General features: G+C 40.2%; 1 protein-coding gene across 3 annotated transcripts; it reads right to left on the reverse strand.

The window, feature by feature from the left end:
- Positions 1-1,754: 1,754 nt before the first annotated feature.
- cacnb4b (calcium channel, voltage-dependent, beta 4b subunit) lies at positions 1,755-22,874 on the reverse strand. Of its 3 annotated transcripts, XM_072683722.1 has the most exons (14): positions 22,750-22,874; positions 19,416-19,499; positions 14,480-14,611; positions 13,928-14,050; positions 13,369-13,496; positions 12,046-12,095; positions 11,779-11,798; positions 11,068-11,148; positions 10,249-10,307; positions 9,417-9,526; positions 9,054-9,205; positions 8,353-8,448; positions 8,050-8,235; positions 1,755-7,359 (listed from the first exon to the last, which is right to left on the reverse strand). In XM_072683722.1, the coding sequence occupies exons 1-14, from the start codon at positions 22,810-22,812 to the stop codon at positions 7,081-7,083; spliced, it is 1,563 nt and encodes a 520-aa protein (XP_072539823.1). In that variant the 5' UTR covers positions 22,813-22,874; the 3' UTR covers positions 1,755-7,080. The 3 variants fall into 3 exon arrangements, with proteins under 3 accessions (XP_072539823.1, XP_072539824.1, XP_072539825.1); XM_072683723.1 differs by lacking the exon at positions 12,046-12,095 and having other exon boundaries at positions 11,779-11,797; positions 22,750-22,873; XM_072683724.1 differs by lacking the exons at positions 19,416-19,499; positions 22,750-22,874 and adding an exon at positions 17,654-18,341.
- Between the last annotated feature and the right edge of the window lie 156 nt (positions 22,875-23,030).

The raw sequence follows: 23,030 nt of genomic DNA on the forward strand, positions 1-23,030 counted from the left end.
CTATATGTTCACAAATAGTGGAAGCTAGAAACCCTGTGTGGAGGCTGTACTTTAGTCACTGTGAGCTCTGTACATACTCAAAGTGATGCTATTCTACTGGCGGCTAAAAGAAGAATACTCTGTTAGCAAAGAGGGATCTATTTAGTACTAAATAGAGTACTAGGGGTGTATAAAAGAGACTCCTTGTAAACTAAGATCTGTTTTACCAGGGAAACAACCATGTAAGCATTTAAAGTGAAGGCATTAAGTTGTTTAAGTTCTGTTCGGATTAATTTACGCTTGAACCCTAATAAGACTATACTTATAAATCCAGTTACTAACTGTAGTTTTGTAAATGTAAAAAAAAAAACAAAAAAAACAACAACAACAGAGAAAAACACAAACAAAAAATAAACAAACAAAAAACACCAGGGCATCCATTGAATGAGCACTTGATAACACTGATAAGCCCCCCACTGCTCACTGCATATCTGCTAAATCAGCTAGATAATTGCTGTGACACCTTTTAGGCATGATAGGATTGTGATTTCAAAGGTTAAATGGATTAAAATGCAGATAATAAAATATACATAAAGTGAGAAGTTCCTGAAAGTTCCTCATCAGGTTTCACAGAATGGATCTACAGGCAGATCTACAGTCCCTCAGGCAGGCCACTCATAGTCCCTCAGTCAGGATAATTAAATCACGCTGCTTTAAGTACGCTGGAACTGAAGTCTGCTCAAATCTTTCTTCAGTGTGTGGTCTGTGTTTGCCTTGTCACACAGAGAGAGAGAGAAAGAACAGACACTGATCCAATGGCCTGATCTTAAAAGCATCCTCCACTACAAAGTGCCTTTAATCTAGGAATGAGAAGAGAGACGGGGGAGAGGCAGGGGAGAGGGGGAGAGGCTCAGCAGCAAAGGCCAGCTGCTGTGGAGAAGAGGTGACTGTGGCAGAAGATTATCACCCCCTGCTGGCAGGAAGCAGTCCAGCTTCAGTAGAGATGGCAAGATGGTTTGGTGTAGAACTGGGTTAATTAACAATAAGAAATTGATATTGGGAGTAAACATGTCAATCACAGTCTCTACCAGGCTTGGCCGTCTAGTCCTTGCTCCTATCTATAAGGCGTAGTTCAGTTCAGCAAAGAAAAAGAAAAAATGGAATAAACACGATGTATTATTGACCCCACATGCAGTCGATCAGTCAAGGCATGTTTGATATCTCAAAATTGCTTCTTTTGTTTAGAACAGGTAATGCAAGGCTATTGTTCAGTAAAGACAATGTGCACTTACACTGTCATCAATTTAATCTCTGTAGACGCAGGCCCTAAAATGCCTCTTAACCAGTTCAAAATACACCCTGATCTCTGGTTTGCAAATTGACATTAATTTACAATTAATTTACAATTAATTTACAACAAGGTATGATTTTGTTTTAAAAAATTGAGTAGCTTTTTGTGATAAAGTGCGTTTCTTAGACCCGGCAGCATGCTGTGGCAGGGGACACACTTGCGCTATGGGTAGCGTCAGGCAAGTGGTCCAAGTAACTGGAATGACTACAGCTAGTTCAGGAGTTCTTCTCCCTGTCACCTTTATTTACACACCAACACTCAGGATTATTTACATATTTACATGCGCACACCCAATAAACAAAAGCAAAACAAAAATACTATAAAAAATATATACAAAAAAAAGAAAAGTCATATAGATCTTTGATGCTCATCACCTTTGATCTTCCACCAAGCTGAAAGAAGGAATTTCCCTTGTAACCCCCCTCCCCCCCTCCAGGTAATGCTGCTTATATTTGGGGTGCTCCTCCCCTAGGATATACCATTACTAGCCTATGTAATGCATGTGCTTTCTTACTAATCACTTTTACATTCATGACATCAATAAAATACATATTTCAAACACAGTGTTCAACTTTTAACCAAATTACTCCTCTTACAGGTTTTGTGTTCAGGTAAGTGTTTACATGTTGTGTCGTGTGTGTCGTAAGTGTCTTTATGTTGTGATGTGTAAAGGGGAACTTTTTTCAGTACATTTTAGCACATGTCGGATGCCCACGTCTCGGCTGATAAATCAGTAATAAACCATGTTAATTCAATGTTTCTCTGAATTATTTCTTCAAGATCACATCTAAAACCACATATTTCAGTAATAGACTGGTAAACCATGACTATTGGTGCTAGACATTAAGCTAAATTGATAAAAAAAAAAACTCTAAAATAATGCTTATTTCTCTAATTGCTCGCAAACCAGTAGGAGTTCTGGGCTACACTTAACTACACGTTCGCATACACATGATGGCTGCCTCACCTATCCTCCTTTCATTTGGTGTGTCAGTTTTGCAGGTCCTCATAAATGAAGGCCCAAAACATTCTTTAAGCAAAGACATGAACGCTTCGAGATACACAGACTTGGTTTTGCACATAGTGGGGTTCAAAAATGGGCGCTACAGCCACAGCCAAGATAGAGAATGTCTGAAACTGTGCCCTATTCACTATATAGTGCACTAACTTGGGGCTCTGACACTTTGTAGTGGTGTCTGAAATATACCCATAATCCACAGCATTGTTTGGTTTATATATTCGCGCACAGCTTCTCTGAGGAAGACTGATGTTTAGGTGAGCTGTGTCCGAAACTGCCCATCTCCTCTATGCAAAAATTCAGACAATCTGAATGCTGCTCTTCCCCAGAAAATATGTGCTCTAATATTTCTAATGCGATGGATTATGGGTATTCCATGTTAGTTTACTGCACATTATATGCTACATAACGGTGCATTATGGGATTGTTGTAGTGCACTGAAAATTCAGCATTACGGACACCACTACAAAATGGCAAAACCCCAAAGTAGTGCACAGTTATTATTTATGACATGCTGTTGTGTCCAAAATCATTTACTATATGTCAAATTCTGTACCCAATAATAGTGCTCCTCTTGCAGCAATGCTCAGAATGCAGCTTGCACTGCGTTATAAAATGCATTGGGACACATTTTTGAAACCCAGTCTGCATAGCTTAACAGCATCTTGCATTTGTGACCTAGTGTGAAATACGATAGGGGAACTGTGGGCACTCAGCAGCATCTAAATAGATGAAAGATCTGAAAAAAGGCTGCGTTACTAAGTCTGCGATTACTCACATCTGTATGATGTGTCCTTGCTGTTGCACCTTCACAAGTATGGTTGTCAGAACAGCTGGTGAGAGATCAGTATAATTTTAAAAGTTGATGTGGAAATCTGCAAAAACATAAATGTAAAAAAATTTAAACAAATTCAAGAACGAATGCTGGACGAATGGAATGGTCTACTCTCTAGTAGAAGCCTTCAGTAGCAAGTGCAGCACATTATTAAGTATGTGAACAGTTCTGGTCATGACAAAGTTGGTTGTCCCCCTGACCGCAGCATGGCCGAACAGCAAGCCTAATCTCCAGCCTAATAGTATGTTATCACAGAGAACACTGACACACACAAACAGAAATGAGCATATTGTATTGCGTTTCAGTTTTACAATGATTTCTAATAATGGTGGTGGTTGATCTAGAATGTAATGCTTTCTGTCCAGCTTGTGAAGGTCTAACCAATAGGAGAGCTTGTTTGGCTGTAACTGCCCAGATACCACAGGTAAAAATTCAATTTAAACTATTTTAAAAGTATTTCTCTCATTTAAATTTCAACACAACTAATATAACAATTTTTTCCTCCAAATTCAACACAAAATTCCACTTTTAATGACGACCGCAGTCTCAGAATGTTTCAACCCCCTGAACAAAATCTCAAAATAACCCATTTGCAAACTGGGTGACAAATCAAGAGCTTTATCACTTCCATCAGGAGTGATTGAGATAAAACACATTAAATACCCGGACTGGCTAAAGGTTTGTTGACTGTGACATTTGCATTTTAGAAATAGGGCTGTCAGAACAGTTAAAAAAAAAAGTCCAATAAAATCCTGATACAAAAAGATAACACAGGCACTGAATGTTCCTACAGATACAGTTGGAAGCAGAGTTCACAAGTCCAATGTTAAAGGAGTACCTGGCCATGGCAGAAAATGTAAACTATCAACATCTGCCAGAGGCCCTAGAAAGCAGGCGGTTAAAAAACATTGAATGACTGAATAAGACCAGGTGCCGACAATAAGGCGTATACTCATTGCTGAAGGTCTTCATGCCTGTACACCTCTACTGACCCAAAAGCACAAGAAAAATCTGTTCAAATTTGTTCAAATCCAGATAATTAAGAACACACAAGTTTTCTGTTCTGTGGAACTTTCCAGGTCTATGGATCAGTGATATGTCTGGAGGAGGAAGAATAAAGCACATGCTGAAAAGAACACCCTGTCTACGGTAAAGAATGGTGGAGTCTGTTAAGCTCTGGGGCTGCTTTGCTTCCTCTGTCACTGAAAACGTGCAGTGAGTGCAGGGCAAGATGGATTCAATCAAGTATCAGGAAGTCCTAGGAGATAGAAAATCTTTGGTGTGATTTAAAGAAGGCGGTTTCACAAACCCATAAATATTAGTAAACTGGAGGCCATTGCCCATGAGGAATGCTCTACTAATACTGCTCTACTAAGTACTAAAGACATTTGTCATGAGGGGGTTGAATAATTCTGAGACTGCAGTCATCATTAAAAGTGGCATTTTGTGGTGTATTTGGAGAAAACACTTGTTCTACTAGTTGTGTTGAGCTATTAAAATAGTTCGTTTGATTGGTTTATTGCAGTTGGCAGTTTAGATTTTGCGGATAAACCATATTTGCAGTGGGGGTTAAATCGCTTAGAGTAAAACTGTATAATGTATCCTATGAGGGATTATGAATGAGGGGTTCCACACTGCTAATCAAAGCACTGACTGTGTATTACTTTTCACATTATATTCAGCATGGTACTTTGCGGTTTTGGACGCAGTCAGAGCACAACTGCAGTGCCATCTAGTGGTACAATAAATGAAAAACGTTCTCCACACATTTTCTCCTCAAGTCCTGAGGCCTACGCACGGCAACCGGTCCCCAATAAACAACCTGACCCAGTTTTCAAAATGGCCATTTATTTTTCCCCTATGTTTTTTTTTTTTGTAAAAGAAAACTTAAATACTGCTAGATCTTTTACACAATTATTTCCATAAAACATTTTTTTCTTTCAAATTTGTTTTTATAAATTAAAATCATATATTTGTGCATGCAGTTTTGCATTTCCCTCATTAATTTTTCAACTTTCACAAAAAAAGGAAAAAAATGGACACTTTTTTTTCTTCTTTTCGGAGTTGGCGCTCAGATGAAGCCGGGGAGGGAGGACAGCAGGATGCTGGGAAGGGATGAAGAATGTTTCCGGATGAACAGAGAACTTCCATCTGATTGTCTCAAGCAGCGAAGTCAGAGATGAATCTTCAGTTCGGTTATGGTCAAATGGACGTCGACTCTCAATCCGTTTTTTTGTTCATTCATCCTCAGTTATAGTATTAACAGAGAAGCATGCTCATAGACAACTGCATTACAGAATGTACTTGTTTGAATACTTCTTGCAGTCTTTTTTTCTGAAGATTTTTTTCTTCTTTTAAAATCTTTTTGAAAATGCACAAACTAGCATAAATCAATGGAGGGGGGTATGCAGGGGGAAATTCATGGTTTGGCAGGGAGTTAGGTTCCTGACTTTCAAGTTCCTCTGTCACACATGCTTACGCCTTACTTTAACGGTTTGTGCACCTTTCCTTTGCGCCATGTTCAAGCAGAAGGGCAGAATGGAGCCGACCTCAGCGTTAAGCAATTAGCAGCTGAGGTGTGACTGCTGTCTGCCTTCTGATAATGCAAGAGATCAGCATGTCAAAAGAATGCTGCAGAACCTGCAATTCTGTTGAGGCAAATCACCTGGAAGGCCAATGTAGTGCCCACCTGATCTTGAGGAAAATCTTTGTTGACATCCAGCACCCTATGAAGTATACATCCCACTAACTTGCACTTTCTAAAGTGCCATGGACTGCTTCTGTTCTGAGGTCTACGTGTGGTGATTATCTGGACTATGAAGATGAGTAAAGCCTACAGAGCAATGTCACCTACATGTACTGTAAACTAGCTCAGAGCAACACTATTTTGTTCACCAGCATGTCTGGCTGGTGTGCATTTTTTGGAAAAGCAGCCATTCTAACTAGCACGTAATGGCAAGTAATGCTGAACGGGCCGTCTAGGCCCTGGAAGCTATGAGGCAGCGCTTTCAAAGAAGTTACCCTTTCTCTCCTGAATAAACTCGTTAGTGTGAAGTATGTAGAACTGCAGTAGTTAGTAGTGTACTATTGTCTGCCACTCTCAGCAGCAGGCACAAAAGCTGAATGAATCCTACTGTTTACTCAGCTGTATAAAAAAATCCCTTTCGTCATCAAAAGATCCAGAGGCTTTGGAAGACTCTAAGACCCTGGTCTTACAGAATTCTATCTGCACTCCGTTAGTGTAACAAAATATCACTGGCAGTGGGTTGGTTATTATTAATATAAGCCTGACTGTAGTGTCAAAGGTGCTACTGTGATGTATTTAGACACGTCACAGTTGCATCCACCGTTGCGTGTTCGCAGGATAGTAATGGCTGAGGGAAGCATGTGTTAAGGTGGCGTGCCAGCAGCAACACTGACACACACACACACATGCACAGACTTGACCGATCTGTTCTGGGGGTTAGATTTTGTATGTGTGTTTGTTTCCTTTCCAGCAATGGATTTCAGGGCTATCACTCTGATGTATTTTTGGACATCTGTTTACATGTTTTGGCTGGGAAGAACTCAGCCTTTGGCAACAGAACTGACATAGAAAGGAGGATATGAATGATCAAGAGAATACATGAGCGGCGGAGCAGTCTTTCCTCCATCGGAGGTCCGGACTGTCCTTTTTCTCTTAACACATATCTCGAGTCACACATTTGCAGATGGACACTTAGGCTTCGGTCAGATGACCTGGGTTCAGGAGGAGCTCATGACGTCCACCCTGGCGCCAGAAGCCCTACTGAAAGAAATGCGATGGAGGATGAGAACGGATGACATTTCAGCTCTGGACGAACTGCAGCTCAGGCCTGGACGGTGAAACTGGGCAGAGAGAGGGGTGGGAATAGTGGCTCAGAGCCTGTGCCGGGAGTCCTGGCTGTAGCTGCCTGGGGAGCTACGATTGCGGTGGGGCTTGTAGCTGTCCTGATAGGGGTCTTGTTGCTCGTCCATGTAGTGGTGGTCTCGGCCGCCACCGCCTCCATGCTGCGAGCCGGATGAGCCACGGTTGCGGCCCTTGTGCGCCCGCTCGTTGTGGTAGTTCTCGTCGGAGGCCATCAGGTTGCGTCGCTCGTTGGGTGTGGAGTGGTCACCTGTGTGGTTGGCATGCCGTGTTCTTTGGCCCTGCTGATTCTAAGAGATAGAGGGAACTCTATCAGGATAATAACTACAATTATACAGCTCACATCTGATTTTTCAGTTTGTTTTAGTTATATGAATTAAACTTTTGAGTGCTAAATATTTTTTTTGATTGCTAAATCAATATCAAATAAAGTATAAAGGTTTCAATCCATTCAGCTTAGCTGATTCAGCTGCATTAGCTTGGAGCACCATTAATAATAAATTATATTAATATTCAATACTTCAAAAATTAGATTCTCTACTAGTTTAAAATGCACTAATAAAGAATATAGTTTATACTCAGTGTGTTCTAAATGGAAGCAATACTATGTTTCCCAGCTGTGTTCCTGTTCCCTCTTGCTTTTATTGGTTTTACACACCTTATTTAAGTAGTTGAGGCTGGGTTTATCAAAAACAATAGCACAAAGGTGATTCATAAATTGTAGAGTGAGCACAACACCGAATGCTCTTTATGACTTAAAATTCTTAACAAGAAGACGCTTTTTGGGAAACCTGGCCCAGTTAATTAACAAAGCCCTTCCTGAGTTGAAATGGGTGCGTGGAAACATGAAAATGTATAATGCATGGGCATACCAGAACATGATGTGAACCACTGATCTACTAATGGCAAGTAACATTACTATATAATTATTCAGCAAAGAAGACCTAAACAAACCTAAACAAACACATGTGGTCACTGACCTGCAGAGCAGAGATGGTTGACGGGTAGGGGGCGAGAGCAGCAGGGCCAAGGTTTCGGCCCAGCAGTGGGTTAAGCGGGGTGCTGCTGGAGGTATGGGTGGCTTTCCAGTACGCCTCCAAATACTCCGCCAAGTGTTCACACGCATCCTCCAACTGATTCTCGTCCAAGATGATGTCAAACATCTCCTGTAAAAAGACATATACAACTGAGTGAAAAACAGCAAGTTGCAGTAAGTGCAGCATGTTAGCATTAGTCAGCTTGTGTTAGTCCACATGTCTGTGTAAGTGACTAAACTAACATACCGGTGGGCATTGTGCAAGTTTATCGGCTGCTACAAGCTGCACATTGAGATGTTTACTCTGAGACTTTCCTCTGGACTTAATCAACCTCTGGAGGACCTACAGAGCAGAGAAAGATCACACTCAGAAACTACACAGTGCTACAGAGCATTGCTATAGTTTAAAAATACACTATATGTGCACATGTTTGTAGATACCCCTTCTAATGAATGCATTCAGCTACTTTAAGTTGTACCCATTGCTGACAGAGATGCACAAAAGCACGGCTTGTCCCTGTACAGAAGTTTTGCCAGAAATGCCAAAAAATACTCTCTGGAGCAGATAAACATGAAGCTATTGGCACCATGCTTGATGCCAGGTGTGGGCTAAAAGGGTACAGACCCCCCCAACATTGAGCTGTAGAGAAATGGAAATTGTGTTATCTGAAATGATGGTGCTTCATCCAGTACTTCTGGGATGAGTTGGGTAGTTAGGGAGTTGGTATGGTGATCATCCAACATTCTGATCCTGAATTGGTGTCCCAATACTTTTGTCCACATAGTGTAGCTATGCCTCTCTTGTTGATTGTGATTCTATTATTGTTACCAGAATACAATGACCACTGTTGTTGACCTCTGAAGGAAGAATGTTGACTGTCCTGCCATGAAATACTAAGCATGTAATTTTATGGGCAGTGTGTACAAGTGTTTGTGGGCTATGAGTACCTTTGGCGAGGACACTTTGACGTGGACGATGATGGGAGCTAGAGATGTTTTCATCAGTTGAGCAGGGTGGTTAATGGTGTCTGCATCCAGCACTACCAGTTGCAGTGAGCGGGCCAGCTCAAAGATACGCTCAATCTCACTCTGCACTTCAGCTACACACAAAACACATTCCATAAGGCTCCAAAACATGATGTAGTGTTATGACAACTAATTTATCATGTGTCTTAACACAATGCAAAGTTGTATGAAAGCTTATGACATGTTAATCACCATATTGTTAACATATCTGACAAACAGTAATAAACTGTACCACGGGAAATGTTATTAGCAGTTATGATCTGGTTGAATTTATAAATATCTTACCGAGACTGGATCTTGTGTTGGAGCGTTCAATGATGGCTCTTTTGCTGGGGTTGTTCAGCACAGATCTCTTAGCCAGGGAGATGTCTGCAGTCACGCGAGTGATGGATATCCTGCAAAAAAGGGAAAATTTGTCTTTTTTCCTTTGAGAAAAAGTGTCTTTTTCTCTTATAGAATTTATGCTATTAATGTCTCTGTAATTAAACAAATTCCTGTCCACAGGCTAAAGACACACGGGGCCATATTAATTAAACCTGCCATGGGTAAGAGTCATCTTAACTGCAGTTGTGATGTTTGTCATGATGCTCAAGCCTCAAGAGCTTTAAAAAGAGTTTATCCTGCTTTTGTTGAGTAACTGCCTCTATTGTCCAGTGAAGGCAGGGAACACAGTTTCCCCACAAGGTACCAATAGGTACCAATAGGTTCATGTTTATCTGCTCTTGAGAGTTTGGCATTGCTTCTCTACAAGGAATAAACAAGATGTGTGTGCCCACTAGAAGTGGTGCCCACAATTTGGACATATAGTGTAAGGTAATCCAGTGTGAGTGTGTGTGTGTGTGTGTGCAAATTTTGGCTAATGCCTATGCGTGTTTGTAAAGTTGTAGAAAATGCTTTTAAATTTGCATAAGAAACCAGGTCATTCTCTATTTTTGCGTGCCTGTAGTGTCAGATTTTACAGAATGGTAAAAGTGTCTCCAGTATCTCCAGTAATCCTTGTTTATGAACGAGTAAATGTGTTACCACATGCTATTTTCTTTTAACACCACAATAAATCCTCTGTGTGTTTTTGGACCTGGCCCATTGACTGCCTACTTTACCTTGTTATTCCACTCACCTGCCATCAAACCTGTGTTTCAGAAAGTCAAAGAGAGCTTTCTGCATCATGTCAGTCACCTACATCAGACACAGGAAACATAAGATAAAAATAAAGATGAATGCAGAGACTTTTACAGGAATGTTTTTTCACAGTGTATTTGGGTCTTTCATATTTTCCTAGGACTTAAAATACACACTAATACCCACATTCTGTTACTGTTGCTTTGTTCTGTCCTTTGTTGAGTTTTGTCTCTTCGTCTATCTGTTCGTTCCTATGTCTGTCTGCAGACAGCTCATTCACTCACTGTTTTTGTCTCTCCCTGTCCCTTGCCCTATGTCTCTTTTTGTCTTTTCGTTCGTCTGTCTTCCTTTCCTTCTCTCTCCCCCTCTCTTTCTAATTTCAAACCTTGCTCTACTTTCTACCACTGACGTCTCTTGGACCCCGGAAGGTTGTTGCCATGGCAACCGAGCGGCGGAGAGGAGGAGCGTGTTTTTGTTTTGTCCGTACAAGTAGATGCAGAGAGGAGAACAGATTTGGTGTTCTCTGTATCTTACAAACACAGATGCACTTACACAAACACAATAAAAGAGGGAAAAGGCCCAGAGCCAGACATAGACCATCTCGAATTCAGCTTGTGATGGATCCATCCATTTATATTTAATATGTGCATATATTTCATATGTTTTTGTCAAATGTGTATTTTATGTAAAAAAAAAGACAAAGATTCACATATTTACTGAGAACATCTTACATATTACATTATGTTGCAAGAAAATTAGATTGTAATTCAGGATAAAAAATGATTTAGGATTAAACCAATTAAATAACACACTTCACCTCATATCCTTTTAGGGATGGGCCAACCAGGACCACAGGCCTCATGGAGGGCACGACATCATAGGGTGCAACATGTTCAGTCTACAAAAGAGTCACAGTCTCGTTACCAGACATGTTATCAATACTCTTAGTACAACTTCAGGAATACTGTTCCATAATGAGTGACTATACTGTACAGAGAAGTAAACAGATAATAGATTTGTAAATTATACACACTGACCACAGCTTATCATTGTAATTAACCTAAATATGCTTCCAAAATATTAGTATACAAATATATATGAAAAGATGTTTGTTTTTCATGTTTGTTTTTCTAGACAGAAACAAAAAAAACTTCTATCACATATTTTAAACAAATACACCTTTGAAAATCAATCACAGAAAATCAATGTGTTTCTATGGTGTGTATTTCCAGAGAGAATGGGTTACTGAAGTGGTGTTGGCTATACACACAAATCAGCCATTACATTAAAACCAGCTGTCTAATATAGAGGCATGGACTTCACAAGTGAAGCAGTCCACATGATGTAAAAGAAACCGTGATTCATAAGATTAGACCATCTTCTTCCACTGCTGCATGCTCCAGCTCTGATGTTCACTTGCCCATTGCAGGCACTTTTGATGGTGGACCATATCTGTGGCTATGGAGATATATGTATATTTGTCATCTTCTAGATGATCAGTAAAGAAGTAAAGACGAAGACCACTTACCACTTTTTGTTTCTGCTTGCCTGCAAAAAGAAAAAAAAAGAAATCAGTCTAACCTTTCTTGCCTAAAAAGCTGAAATACGAACCATCATAAAATCATAATTCACTGTCCCATGCTCACAAGAAGCTGCTTGTTCATTCTTTAGCCTTACGCAGGACAGTGATGAAGTAAAATCGCCCACTGATGAAATGCCTACGACGTTTTTCGTGGAGATTCCTGTGACCCCACCCACAACTCCCCAAGCCCCACCCCCTAGACCACAGGCTCACCTGATGACATCACATCCCCCAAGCTGGAGGAGGAGCTTCCGCTGGACTTACTAAAGAAATGAGCGAACAAACAGAGACAAAAAATCCCAATATTAGATTGCCCCTCCAAACACAACCGTGGGCTACTCTATAAATCTACACTTATATACTCATTCTTACCATCTACAATTACTGAATTATAATGATCAATTAATTAATTCCAGTTTAATTCTAACTACCTTATAGTTTTAGTGAACTGTTCAATGCTTTATGGTGGTAATGAAGAATAACTTAGCAATGAGCAGAAGTCTCAGAATCTCAAATACATAAAGATATGTGATCTGTTACACCCCTTAAACTCTGGCTTAAAGGTCCTTGTTACAGGTTGTAATCACCCACTCTCGTGGATATATAACCTCAATATTATTTTACAAATAATTTCAATTTATGTTCTGGGTAACTTCATAAAATGTATAACTTGACAATATACCTAGAGTTCAAGGGGTCAAGACTACAGTTTCCTTTTACAATAAATAGCAAGCAAGCAATGGTTAATCTGGGACAAAAGGGACAGAAGTGAGGTGTTCTGATTTGATGTGAACCATATGCGGAGACCTCTCAAAGTCTCTGCATTTTGATTCAAAATCCATTTTTTAACATGATAAGCAGTGACATAATTCCAACTGGCAAGGCCAAGTTTTCCCAAGCTTAGCCATAATATGTGCTAATTTGCAGAGCAGCCAAATCAGAATCAGTGATGCAATAATGAGACTGTAAATGGTTTATAATCATGCAGCTTAAATGAATTATGTCTAAATGAAATTTTAATCATTTCAAATTCATTTTCATGAATTCGTATGCTAGCACACAGACATTTATTTGGTCTCTTATGCTTATATATTCTATATTACAATTTCTACTATATCTAAATAGAGCATTTGATTTTCTGGCAACAAAATAAAGGATGCACATTTAAAAAGACAGTATAACAGGAAAACACAGCTTTTTGCAGAACTTCAAAATGAAAACTTCAAAATTTAACAAAATTAAAAACACTAAATTACAAAATTATTTATTTGTCAAAGCAAACAGGAAATCAAATAAAATGAACAAAAGCCAGGAAAATGTTCAAATTTGCAACCTAATGACATTCAGTAAATTACATTAAGGCAAAGTTCCACAACATTATATAACAATACAAAGCAAGTGCTTTATAAAACATTTAAAGTGCTTTATAAAACATTTACATTTTCTGCAAAAAATCCCCCCGCAGTATCATGGAAAACCAAATGCTCTAATTTAATACTTAACTGAAAGGCCAGGTACTGTCATACGACTGCTTACCCTTGAACACGGCTCTTCTTCTGCTCTAGTTGGGCTCTGATATTCTCTAGCTTCAGAGGGCTGGGGATGAAGCCGATCTCACAGCCCTCTTTCACCAGTCGCCCGATCCACCAGTCATTATTGAACTTCTGCAGTTGATCATGGCAAGGAAACAAAGGCAGGATGTTTGAATTCTATGAAAGTTTTGTTTGAATTCACCTCTATATACTTTGTTGAATTTATCAATGTTGCATAAAAGATTTCTATCTTAGATGAACTAATTTCAGTGGGTTCTACATGAATAACATTCTATTATCCAAATATTAAAGTTTGATGACCTTTACAAGAGAATTACAAGATGATTTACTATATTATATCATATTATATATATTAAGTATTTATGCACTTTGCTGCCTGCTCATAGTACAAATACTTCATAAGCTGTGCTTTGAGGAGTTAGTGACAACAAAACAAACTCCTGAAGAACCTAGCAACCCAATAAGGTTTCTTTGATTGCATTCACCAAGAAAAAAATTCCAGACACAAAAATTGTGACAAATGAGCTACGGGACCATCGTACCTCTTTGATATGCAGGAAGTCCTTAGCATCAAATGAGATGGCTGTTCCTGGCACAGGCACATCCTCGTCCAGTGCTCCACAATAACTAACATTCGTCTTTACGGCGAAGGCCACTGCTTTGGCCTGTGAACCCATACAAAACCCATTGATACAGTGACTCAATAATAAAAACAAATAAAAAAACTATATTTCTATATGACAGTGGGAACCACGATTCAGAGTCAGAGTCGTTCTAACAATTAAAATTTTTTTCTTTATTGTGAGTATCTTAAACAATTACAGATATTTCAGATGAGCTTTTGTAAGCGTTAAGATTAATCAAGGTAGCATTTTGACAATTAAGGCACTGGTCAAAACAATGCAGACCAATCTTTACTACATCAAATGTTAATTAACATTTTAATATACAGCTAACCAAATAGCAACTGCAGTATGTAGCAACTGAAGTACAATAGTCTAATTTGCCCATTTCATGCATTTCATTTAAAACATTTCACATGTTAACATTCATTTTAAATGTATCACAAAAGCAAAAGTATAGTATACTCTAACCTTGGCCCTTTCCAGCTGCACAGCGGCCTGCTGCTCTCGCTCCTGCCGGCCCTGGCTCCCACCCTCCTGCCTCTCCTCCTCCAACGACACATCCGAGTCGGATGGCCTGCTAGTGTAGGAATCAGCTGAACCCTAAAAGAAAACAGCACTCAGAAGTGAATTACTTATACATACATGCAGCTTGTAAAGTAGAAATTATTTTTTCAGTATGTAAAGCAATGTTTTTGATAGCTTTTTGAATCCATTCATTTAGTTTTCATCTTTATTACTTTACATTAATTTCACATTGTTTACAGTACATTTTACTGCATCATGTTTTGCAATACAATTTGTACACATTTGTAAACCATTTTTGAGTATGTTTCCAAACACACACTTTTGAACTTATGCTCAATCTCTGCTTGGCAAAAAAGAGGGGGGTCTGGCTTTGGGTATAGATAGCTCCAAATTTCATGAGTTCCCTTTCATTGCCTCAGCCAGGTGAATGTGGTCCGCACTTCGCAAATTCCAACACTGACAGCAGCAAATACGCCATCATTTCGAAAAAGTGACTACCAGATCCACTAAAATTTACCCAGTAAATCAGAACGAAAGCGTCTTAAGCAAAGAAAGCAAAACACCTGTAATCCAGTTTAGGAAAAGAATCTGTCAACTCATGCAAAGCACAGACCTTAAACCAGCTAAAATATCAATCTGCGTGTTGAAAGAAAGGCAAAGATGAAAAGCAACTAAGGAGTTCAAAATGTTTTATACAAAAAAATCAATTAATAATGAGTTTGGGTTTTTTGTCTATGGTTGTAGAAGATCAATTTGATACCCTGTAGAAACCTATGTTTTTTTAAAAACATTTCACAAAAAAAAAAACCCTAAGAACACTTGAAATACCACACAATGAACACATAAACAAACACATTTTATGGACAACATCTTTAACACTTATTATCAATCAAATACTTTCTCTGGTTCAATTTAAAATAGAGTGAAGACGACTTAGGTCACCTTTCCAGCTCTACCAGTAAAATGGAAATAGCATTCACCATAGCATCCTACCATGTGCAACACACCCAACACATGCAGTACCTTTCCAGGACCATGAAAGACCTCACAATACAAAATCTGAACGTTGTCATCTGATATTTTCATCAGGTCTTCAGTAAGCTCCATCATTATGATCCGGGAGAGACGGACTGTCTCTCAAACCTCCCAACACCACGGTACTACTAAAATAACAAAAGATATTCCAGCAGCAAGTGCACCAGTTCTCAATTAATATGAACTGCTCCTCCGAGTAAAGTACAGTGAGGGAGTTTGATTGTGATAATCCAGTTGGGAAACAACATTAGCCCAAGTCGGTGAAAGAAGCGATTGGGTCAATATCGCATTAGGGAGAAAGAAAGCTTTGCAGTCGCAAAAAAAAAAAAAAAACCCCCACCACACTCCAACACGCTGCCCATGGCAAAGCACTTTTTTCCCTACTGCAGCAGCAGCAGCGCTCCACTCAGGCTTACTTCAGCAGGGACCCAATTGAGTCCAGCAAGTCCAATCACAAAACGCCTGATTCGGGAAACAAGAAATGCACAAGTATGCTTATCTTTCCCCCCCAGAAGTGATGATTCTGAGGAAAAAACGTGAATTCAAATGAACGCCTTTCATCTTCGATTTGGACGAGATAACTGTTTTGCTGAAAAATTGACTTCTTAGGGTCAGTTGAAAAGTCATGTAAAACATCTCAATGAGACATCCTTTAATAATTATTAGCAGCAAAAGTGTTTAAAAAAGTATTTGTGTGTACTGAATACCTTTTATGTGCCTCCCACATGTAAGTATTACTATGTTCCATTGTTTCTACTTTCTGTTAAAGATAAAACATGACAGTTCAGTATGTTCCCTGAAGCATAGAGTCTGAATCTTGTCTGTAGAAAAATAAACTGTGTTTAAAGTCAATATGAACCAGTTCTAACAAATTATTTAAGACCATTTGTGGTGTGCAGGTTTAGAGGACACAGCGGGAGAAATGTTTTTAATATCAGAAGAACTGGTTAGCTCCAAAGAGAATTTTAGAAAGGATGTACAGTCACTTTTCATTAGTATCCAAAAATGATCAAATATAAGCTCCAGGTAACAAATTGGTACAAATAGCAAGTTCTGAACAACATTAGTGGACAAAAGTTTTATGTCATGTTGTAGCCAGTGCCCAAACAATAGGCCTCACTCTCACTCTTTCTTAAACTTTGGGGCTCAGACACATGCGTGCATTACACATGTGTACATGTACGTGTGTGAAGCAAAGGCGTGTGCACACATACAAATCAAACCTGATGGTTGTGAAAGCACACAAACAGCAAACGGAAACCAACAAGAATCCATTTGGGCAGCTACCCTAAATTACACATTTCTCCCACTCTGACAACTAAGTGGATCAGCACAGGAAATATTATATCACGCCACGTGTGGCACGACCGTACACTCACGCAGAGGCTGCTGGCTTTTTCTGTCCCTCCTCACGACGTTCAAGTGGGCCACCTAAACCATGTGACTCATTGCATTCTACACATCATCACTGAACCTGCCTGACTGGCTGGCTGGCTTGGGGATGCCAGAAACAGGACACTGGCCCTTTAACATAGCCAGCGTAAAATGCAGCTTTTGGTCACCAGAGCCTATATCATAATATATAATGCAAGGTCTTTCTTAAAGAGGCGGCAGGTATGCCATCCTGACACTGAGAATAAAAATGAGCGTCCCCCTCTCAGCGTTGGTGCGATGCAGACACTCTGTATAGACAAATGCATGTGAGGTTGTAGAGCCATTAAAAAACCCCACTCCACACATATGTGGTTAGTGTAGATTGGGAATGTGTGCTAATGATAAATTCTCATCTATAAACACACACACACACACACACACACACACACACACACACACACACACACACAGACATATGCACACAAGGTTCTGTCGAACGTGTCCCTACAGTACACCCACAGTGATTGTTCTGCTGCATCTCTGAACACTGCGTTACGGTGAATCTCCCAGGCCCTGTGTGTGTGTGCTGCACAGATGAGCCAGTGCTCGTCATACACACACACACAAGCAGCAGCAGCAGTGAGAAGAAAAGGAAAAAAGAAAGAAAGAAAGATGGGGAAAAAACTAACAAGAAACGTTCACACTCACCGCCTCCGAGTCTTCAAATCCATGCAGGTACAAATTGTCATACATGGAGGTTTGCTATTCCAGAGAGCTCCTCTTCAAGAACAGAAAAAATGAGAGAGAGAGGAGGAGGTGGAGATGAAGAGAGGGGGGAGGAGGGAGCCACCACCACCGAAAAAAAAAAGGATCGATGGGGGATGACGATCCTCTCCCTCACCAGAGGAAGAACAGGGTGGTAAAAAAAAAAAAAAAAAAAAAGCAGCAAGAGATGCCTATCGGAGAGCACGAGCGAGAGAGGGAGAGAAAAGAGAGGGATGGAGAAAGAGAGAGAGAGAGAGAGAGAGAAAGAGAGAGAGTAGGCTTAAGCAGGCCCGTGCAGAAGGTTTGGCCTGCAGGTTAGAGCAGATCCCTCTTTCAGCTTCCGATTCTTTCACATCCTCAGGCTGGGAGAAGCTCCCCGGAGGATGCTTGACGCTGGCATTTCATCATCCCTCAATACACACACACACACGCACGCATGCACACGCGAAAGGCACAGCTCTGCGCACCGGAGAGAGAGAGAGAGCGCAAGAGGGAGAGACAGAGGGGGAGAGATAGAGGAAGAGATGGAGAGAGAAAAGGTATAGAGAGAAAGAGAGAACCCTTCCTCAATCTCAGCCTGATGACACACTTGGCTTGCTCGCTGCTGATTGGCTGAGCCGCCTCCCAGTCAGCGCTGGTGCTGACGTGCGTTCTTCTTGGCTGGGAGCGTTAGATATTATTCCCCCTGCCGTTCCGTTCCCCTATGTACCCTGATGTGATTCGAATGTACAGTAATATGCTTCATTCTCTCAACACATTCCACCATAAAATCCCCCAATAGACCCAAAGCTGTTATTAATGAAGAGTATCGTTCTATAATTATATTAGCCAAAAAATAATACTGATGATCACATGATCCACTATGCCAAACGTGTGCACCTGTTTATTTACATATAAAAGTACAAATACAACAGGTACAATCATAATTACATATGACCACAGAACTATATATATATATATTTATGATGTGTTTGTAGTCTTATATATTCAAATGTAATTCAAAATAAAATGCTAATGTAAAGTTCTGATTGATTTTTATTTAAATCATTAACTAGTACAAAGCAAATATCCAACATATATACAGGAAAAAACACAGCCTATCTGTTAATTTCTTAACATTCTCACTCTCTCTTACATCATAGAAAAATGTACGAAGTACGGTCACGATTTGTTTCAACCATCAAATGTTACACAGACAAAATGTTAAGTGATCTTGCAAGTTCAAAACGCCCACACTTATAAGTAGCATCTTATTTTCCCTCTTATAACACTAAACAAATCAATTTCAAATGATCTGCAGAATCTATTTTGTTTCTATGCACTCTTAAATCACACGCACAATACAGTTTTCAAACACAGTCATGATGGAGACATGGTCACAGCACTGAACAAGCCACCAATCAATAACGTCCCACAAAAGCTCAGAAAGAACATTCTAATTTAGTTCAGTTTAGTTTTTCTGACCTGGGCTGAGCTACAAAGAGCGACTGTTGGAACAATGATAACAGTACTTTAAAGTTCCCAATTCACATTTAGCTGAAAAGAACAATGTATGTAGTCAAAACATTCCTCTGTTGCCTTTGCTATTATGAGCTGGGTCAAGCATTCTTTAAACAAATGTTTAATTATTTATAAGAAAGAAAAATACACTCCCCCTGACTGAAAGAAGACGCTTCAGCAGCAAATATAGAGTGACTGGGCTCACCTGTCTGAGGATAAAGCTGGTGGAAGTGGTGCTGCCGTCTGAGCGTTTCAGTCGGCTCCGTCTCGAGTATGTCCCTCTGCTCACCTGTGGGGGCAGCAAAAGCAACCCAGCTCATTCATCAGAGGACCGATGTTTCCATATTTGGGATTGACGGACAGAGAAGAGTCTGATGAATGAAAATGTTGTCATGGGTAGTTATACAGTACAAGTGACGTTAGTTACTGACAATACATGCAATATAATGTGATTACTAGTGACTGTACAATTTTAAAAACTGTGGTTTTGAAAAGTATGACAGTATATTTAAAGGGTATTTAAAAAATTACAACATGTCTATCTAGTACTCAGTGAAAATAGATTAATTATTCATGTGCATTTAGGGATACAGGATGGGGGCGCTGTAGGAGCTCACTGATGCGATGTCATGCTCTTTAAATTCACACAGCAAAAAAACAATCACAGCAATTTGGCAATGCGCTGAATTCGAATGACAAAGAAAGTAAACAAACCTGGGTGATTGAGTTGAAAACACTTCTATTCACTCAACTTTGTGCTCTTAGATGATTTATCCTCTACACGCGTGAGTAGAGCCTTGGCTCTCTCAGAGACCAAGTAAGTCAGTAGGTCAGTAAGTCAACAGCAGATGCACTGAGCTGGTACTCTGTGTATCTGTAGCTGAGGTAGCTAAGCAAAGGCTAGCTTAGCAAGTGGGCTACAGAACCAATACTAAGGAAAGAACTTTAATTTCAGCTTTCTGTCGTTTTTAACAGCAGTCGCTCAATCTGTCATTTTCATCTAAGCATTTTTAAGTGGGGTTTCTGTTAACCAGAAGAAGAAGTGTTTTTGAGGTGAACAGTGGTGGCTCAGCGTTTAGCGCACCAGGCTATTGCTGACAAGGGTGTGAGTTCAATACCCAGACTGGACCCTTGAGCAAGGCCCTCTCTGCTCTGTGGGACGTTGGCCCACCACTCCAGGCACGTGTGCTTACTGTGCACTGTGTGTGTTTGCTCACTAGTGTGTATTTGTGTGTATAATGCATGCCATGGGTTTTCCATCTGTGTCCAACACAAACTGTGAATATGGTCTCTTTGTCTTTGTAGTAGGAGCACGAACATGCTGCAGTAGGTTCTTGATTGGCACTGGGGTTGCTGAAGCAAGCGACTGCGTTAGACACCATAAGCCATTAAACGCCTGTTTTTCAGATTGCACACTGTCATGTTTTTGCATTGTTTGCATCTCAGTTTGTTGATACACTTCTATGCCGAAACCATGTCATCAGTATTGGTTGACATCAGTAATCTTCATTGCGAAAGCAGAAATGAAAACTCATGAGAACTGAAAAAGGTAACAAGTTTAAAATCAGTCCACTGTCCCTGGGTCTGGCACCATCATTCCTAGAAATTTGGTTATTAAACATGAGAATTCTGGTGTACTAAAATACAGGAGTAGAAACACACCACACAGACTCTCCTCACGCCACACCTGTTATAATTACAGGACATTCTTAAAGCAAAGGCCATCTTTTGTGCTCTATTGACTCCATAATGACACGTTGTGCCTGGAAAACAATTTTTAAAGAGGTTACAGCAGTCCATAGAAATCAGTGTGTTTCACACACATTTTAGACCAAAGCTAAATGAACTGATTCTTTAGCAAGATTTCACTGTAACATTTATGCACCACACAAATCTGACAAAGCCCACCTCTAAATTTGCTTCAGTTCTAAGTGGTAATCACAATAAGCCTAAATCCTTAAATGGTAAGAACCTGCTGTCCACTCCTCCTAAAAAAGGGAAATAACAGTTTGCTTTATTTTACATGTAATTACTGAGTAGTAAGGATTATGTTGTATCAAAAAAATCAATCATCTAAAATAGCCTTTATTGTGCCTCATGTTATACAGAGTTCATACATTGATATTTTAAACGACAAAATAGTGCTTTCATTGGAAAACAAAATGAACTGCATATTCTACTAATGAAACTAGAGCTGGTTGGGGGGTGACGGGTTGCTAGGCTTCTGATTTGGTGTTTGTTCATCACTGCAATATCACGATTTGTTGGAGCATTCATACCCCTGTAATATAGCAATAGTCATTTACACCTAAAATTTTGTTGGATTCTTTTTTTTCTCCTACCCCTAATAACATCAGTATTATTAGTCCATTACTGGCACTAAAAAATCTGTTACTTCAGAGCTGGCAACAAAACAAAAGACACAAGGAATGTGCAACAAATCACAGATTTGCAACATCTAGCCCATCCCAACGTGCCTAGCAATTTCCCTCCCCGACCTGAAGCCATAGTCACTCTATAAATAGAAAAATGAACCTCTGTGGGATAGGTTAATTAGTAGGTCCTGATTTGATCCATTTTTGGCAGTCTCTTGGGCTCTCCGCTACTGTGAGCATAGATGCCAGCTGCTCATTCTTTTCCTAGTTTGTTAAAACAGGGCCACCTCAAAGTGGGTCAGTGTGCTCATTTCACAAAGGGCGTCACAGAGGTTGTTCCTCCTGTGGTCATTTACCATATGTGAGGGTATGTGGTTGAATACGTGGAATCCCCCAATGCAGTGGTCCTCAGTCCTGGTCCAGGACTCACCTGACCTCACCTTGCGCATTTCTGCGGTTCCCCTGCAGTCGGTTAAACTTGGGAAGCAGATGAGTAGGTTAAGATGTTTTTGAGAGGGAAAAACACCAACAATCCACCGGGCAAGGTCTCTCAAGGTCCAGAACGGAGAGCCACTGCCCTAGTATGTAGCTAGCTATGTATTTGGCAAAGTAATGAGAAAATGACAATGATTCCAGCTACTTCAGTGATTTAGTAATGGCTCAAGCAGTAGTTAGTGAATGCAGGTAAAAGAACAACTTAAGTTAGAAAACTCACAGAACTAAATTTATCAGCATAAAACCATGGTTTGGACTGAATTCTACTCATTTTGGGAACACGTTTGCCTAAATTAAGATACTAGCTAATAGCAGAGCAGGTGTAACATGAGGACATTTAACCCACAACAATTTCAGGGGCACTAGCTTTAGCTTTTTGGCTAAGTAACATTATTTAGCTCTTCTTTGAACTTAACTAGTGCTAAATAACCAAAACCGAGCAAAAGTAGGTTCCTTTCCCAGAAACAAGTTATACCCAAATATATGTGAAATAAAAATGAGTGGAAAATACTCCAAAAAGCAGTTTTACACAGCTTAAAAGTTCTGTCTGAACACACTGAACTATAGTTAAGTAAACTAGGTGCTAGCTAGCTGCCAGCGCTAGCTACCTCACTAGCTAGCTAAAGTTAGCTAACTCTCCGGCTCCTCCGGCCGTTAGCCTCTCTTTACCTGGAATATGGGCGCCTGGATGCCCTCGCCGATCTTGTTTCTGATGTAAATGTGTCGAGACATCTCGGCCAGCACATCAGTCCAGATAGGGGGCTGCCCTGCCGGCGCTGCCCACTGAAAGGTCGGCGGGTTGCGCACTGCCTGCTCCAGCTTCGGTGATCTGTTTTTTCCCGCCGTTGAGAGCCGTTTGCCACCTCGCGCCACAAACGCACCCTCTCGCGCACTCGCTCTGACTGTGTGAGTGAGTGCATCAGAGCGAGTTCGCGTCAACGAATCGTTCT

This window comes from Salminus brasiliensis, chromosome 7, assembly GCF_030463535.1.
Source record: "Salminus brasiliensis chromosome 7, fSalBra1.hap2, whole genome shotgun sequence".
NCBI lineage: Eukaryota > Metazoa > Chordata > Actinopteri > Characiformes > Bryconidae > Salminus > Salminus brasiliensis.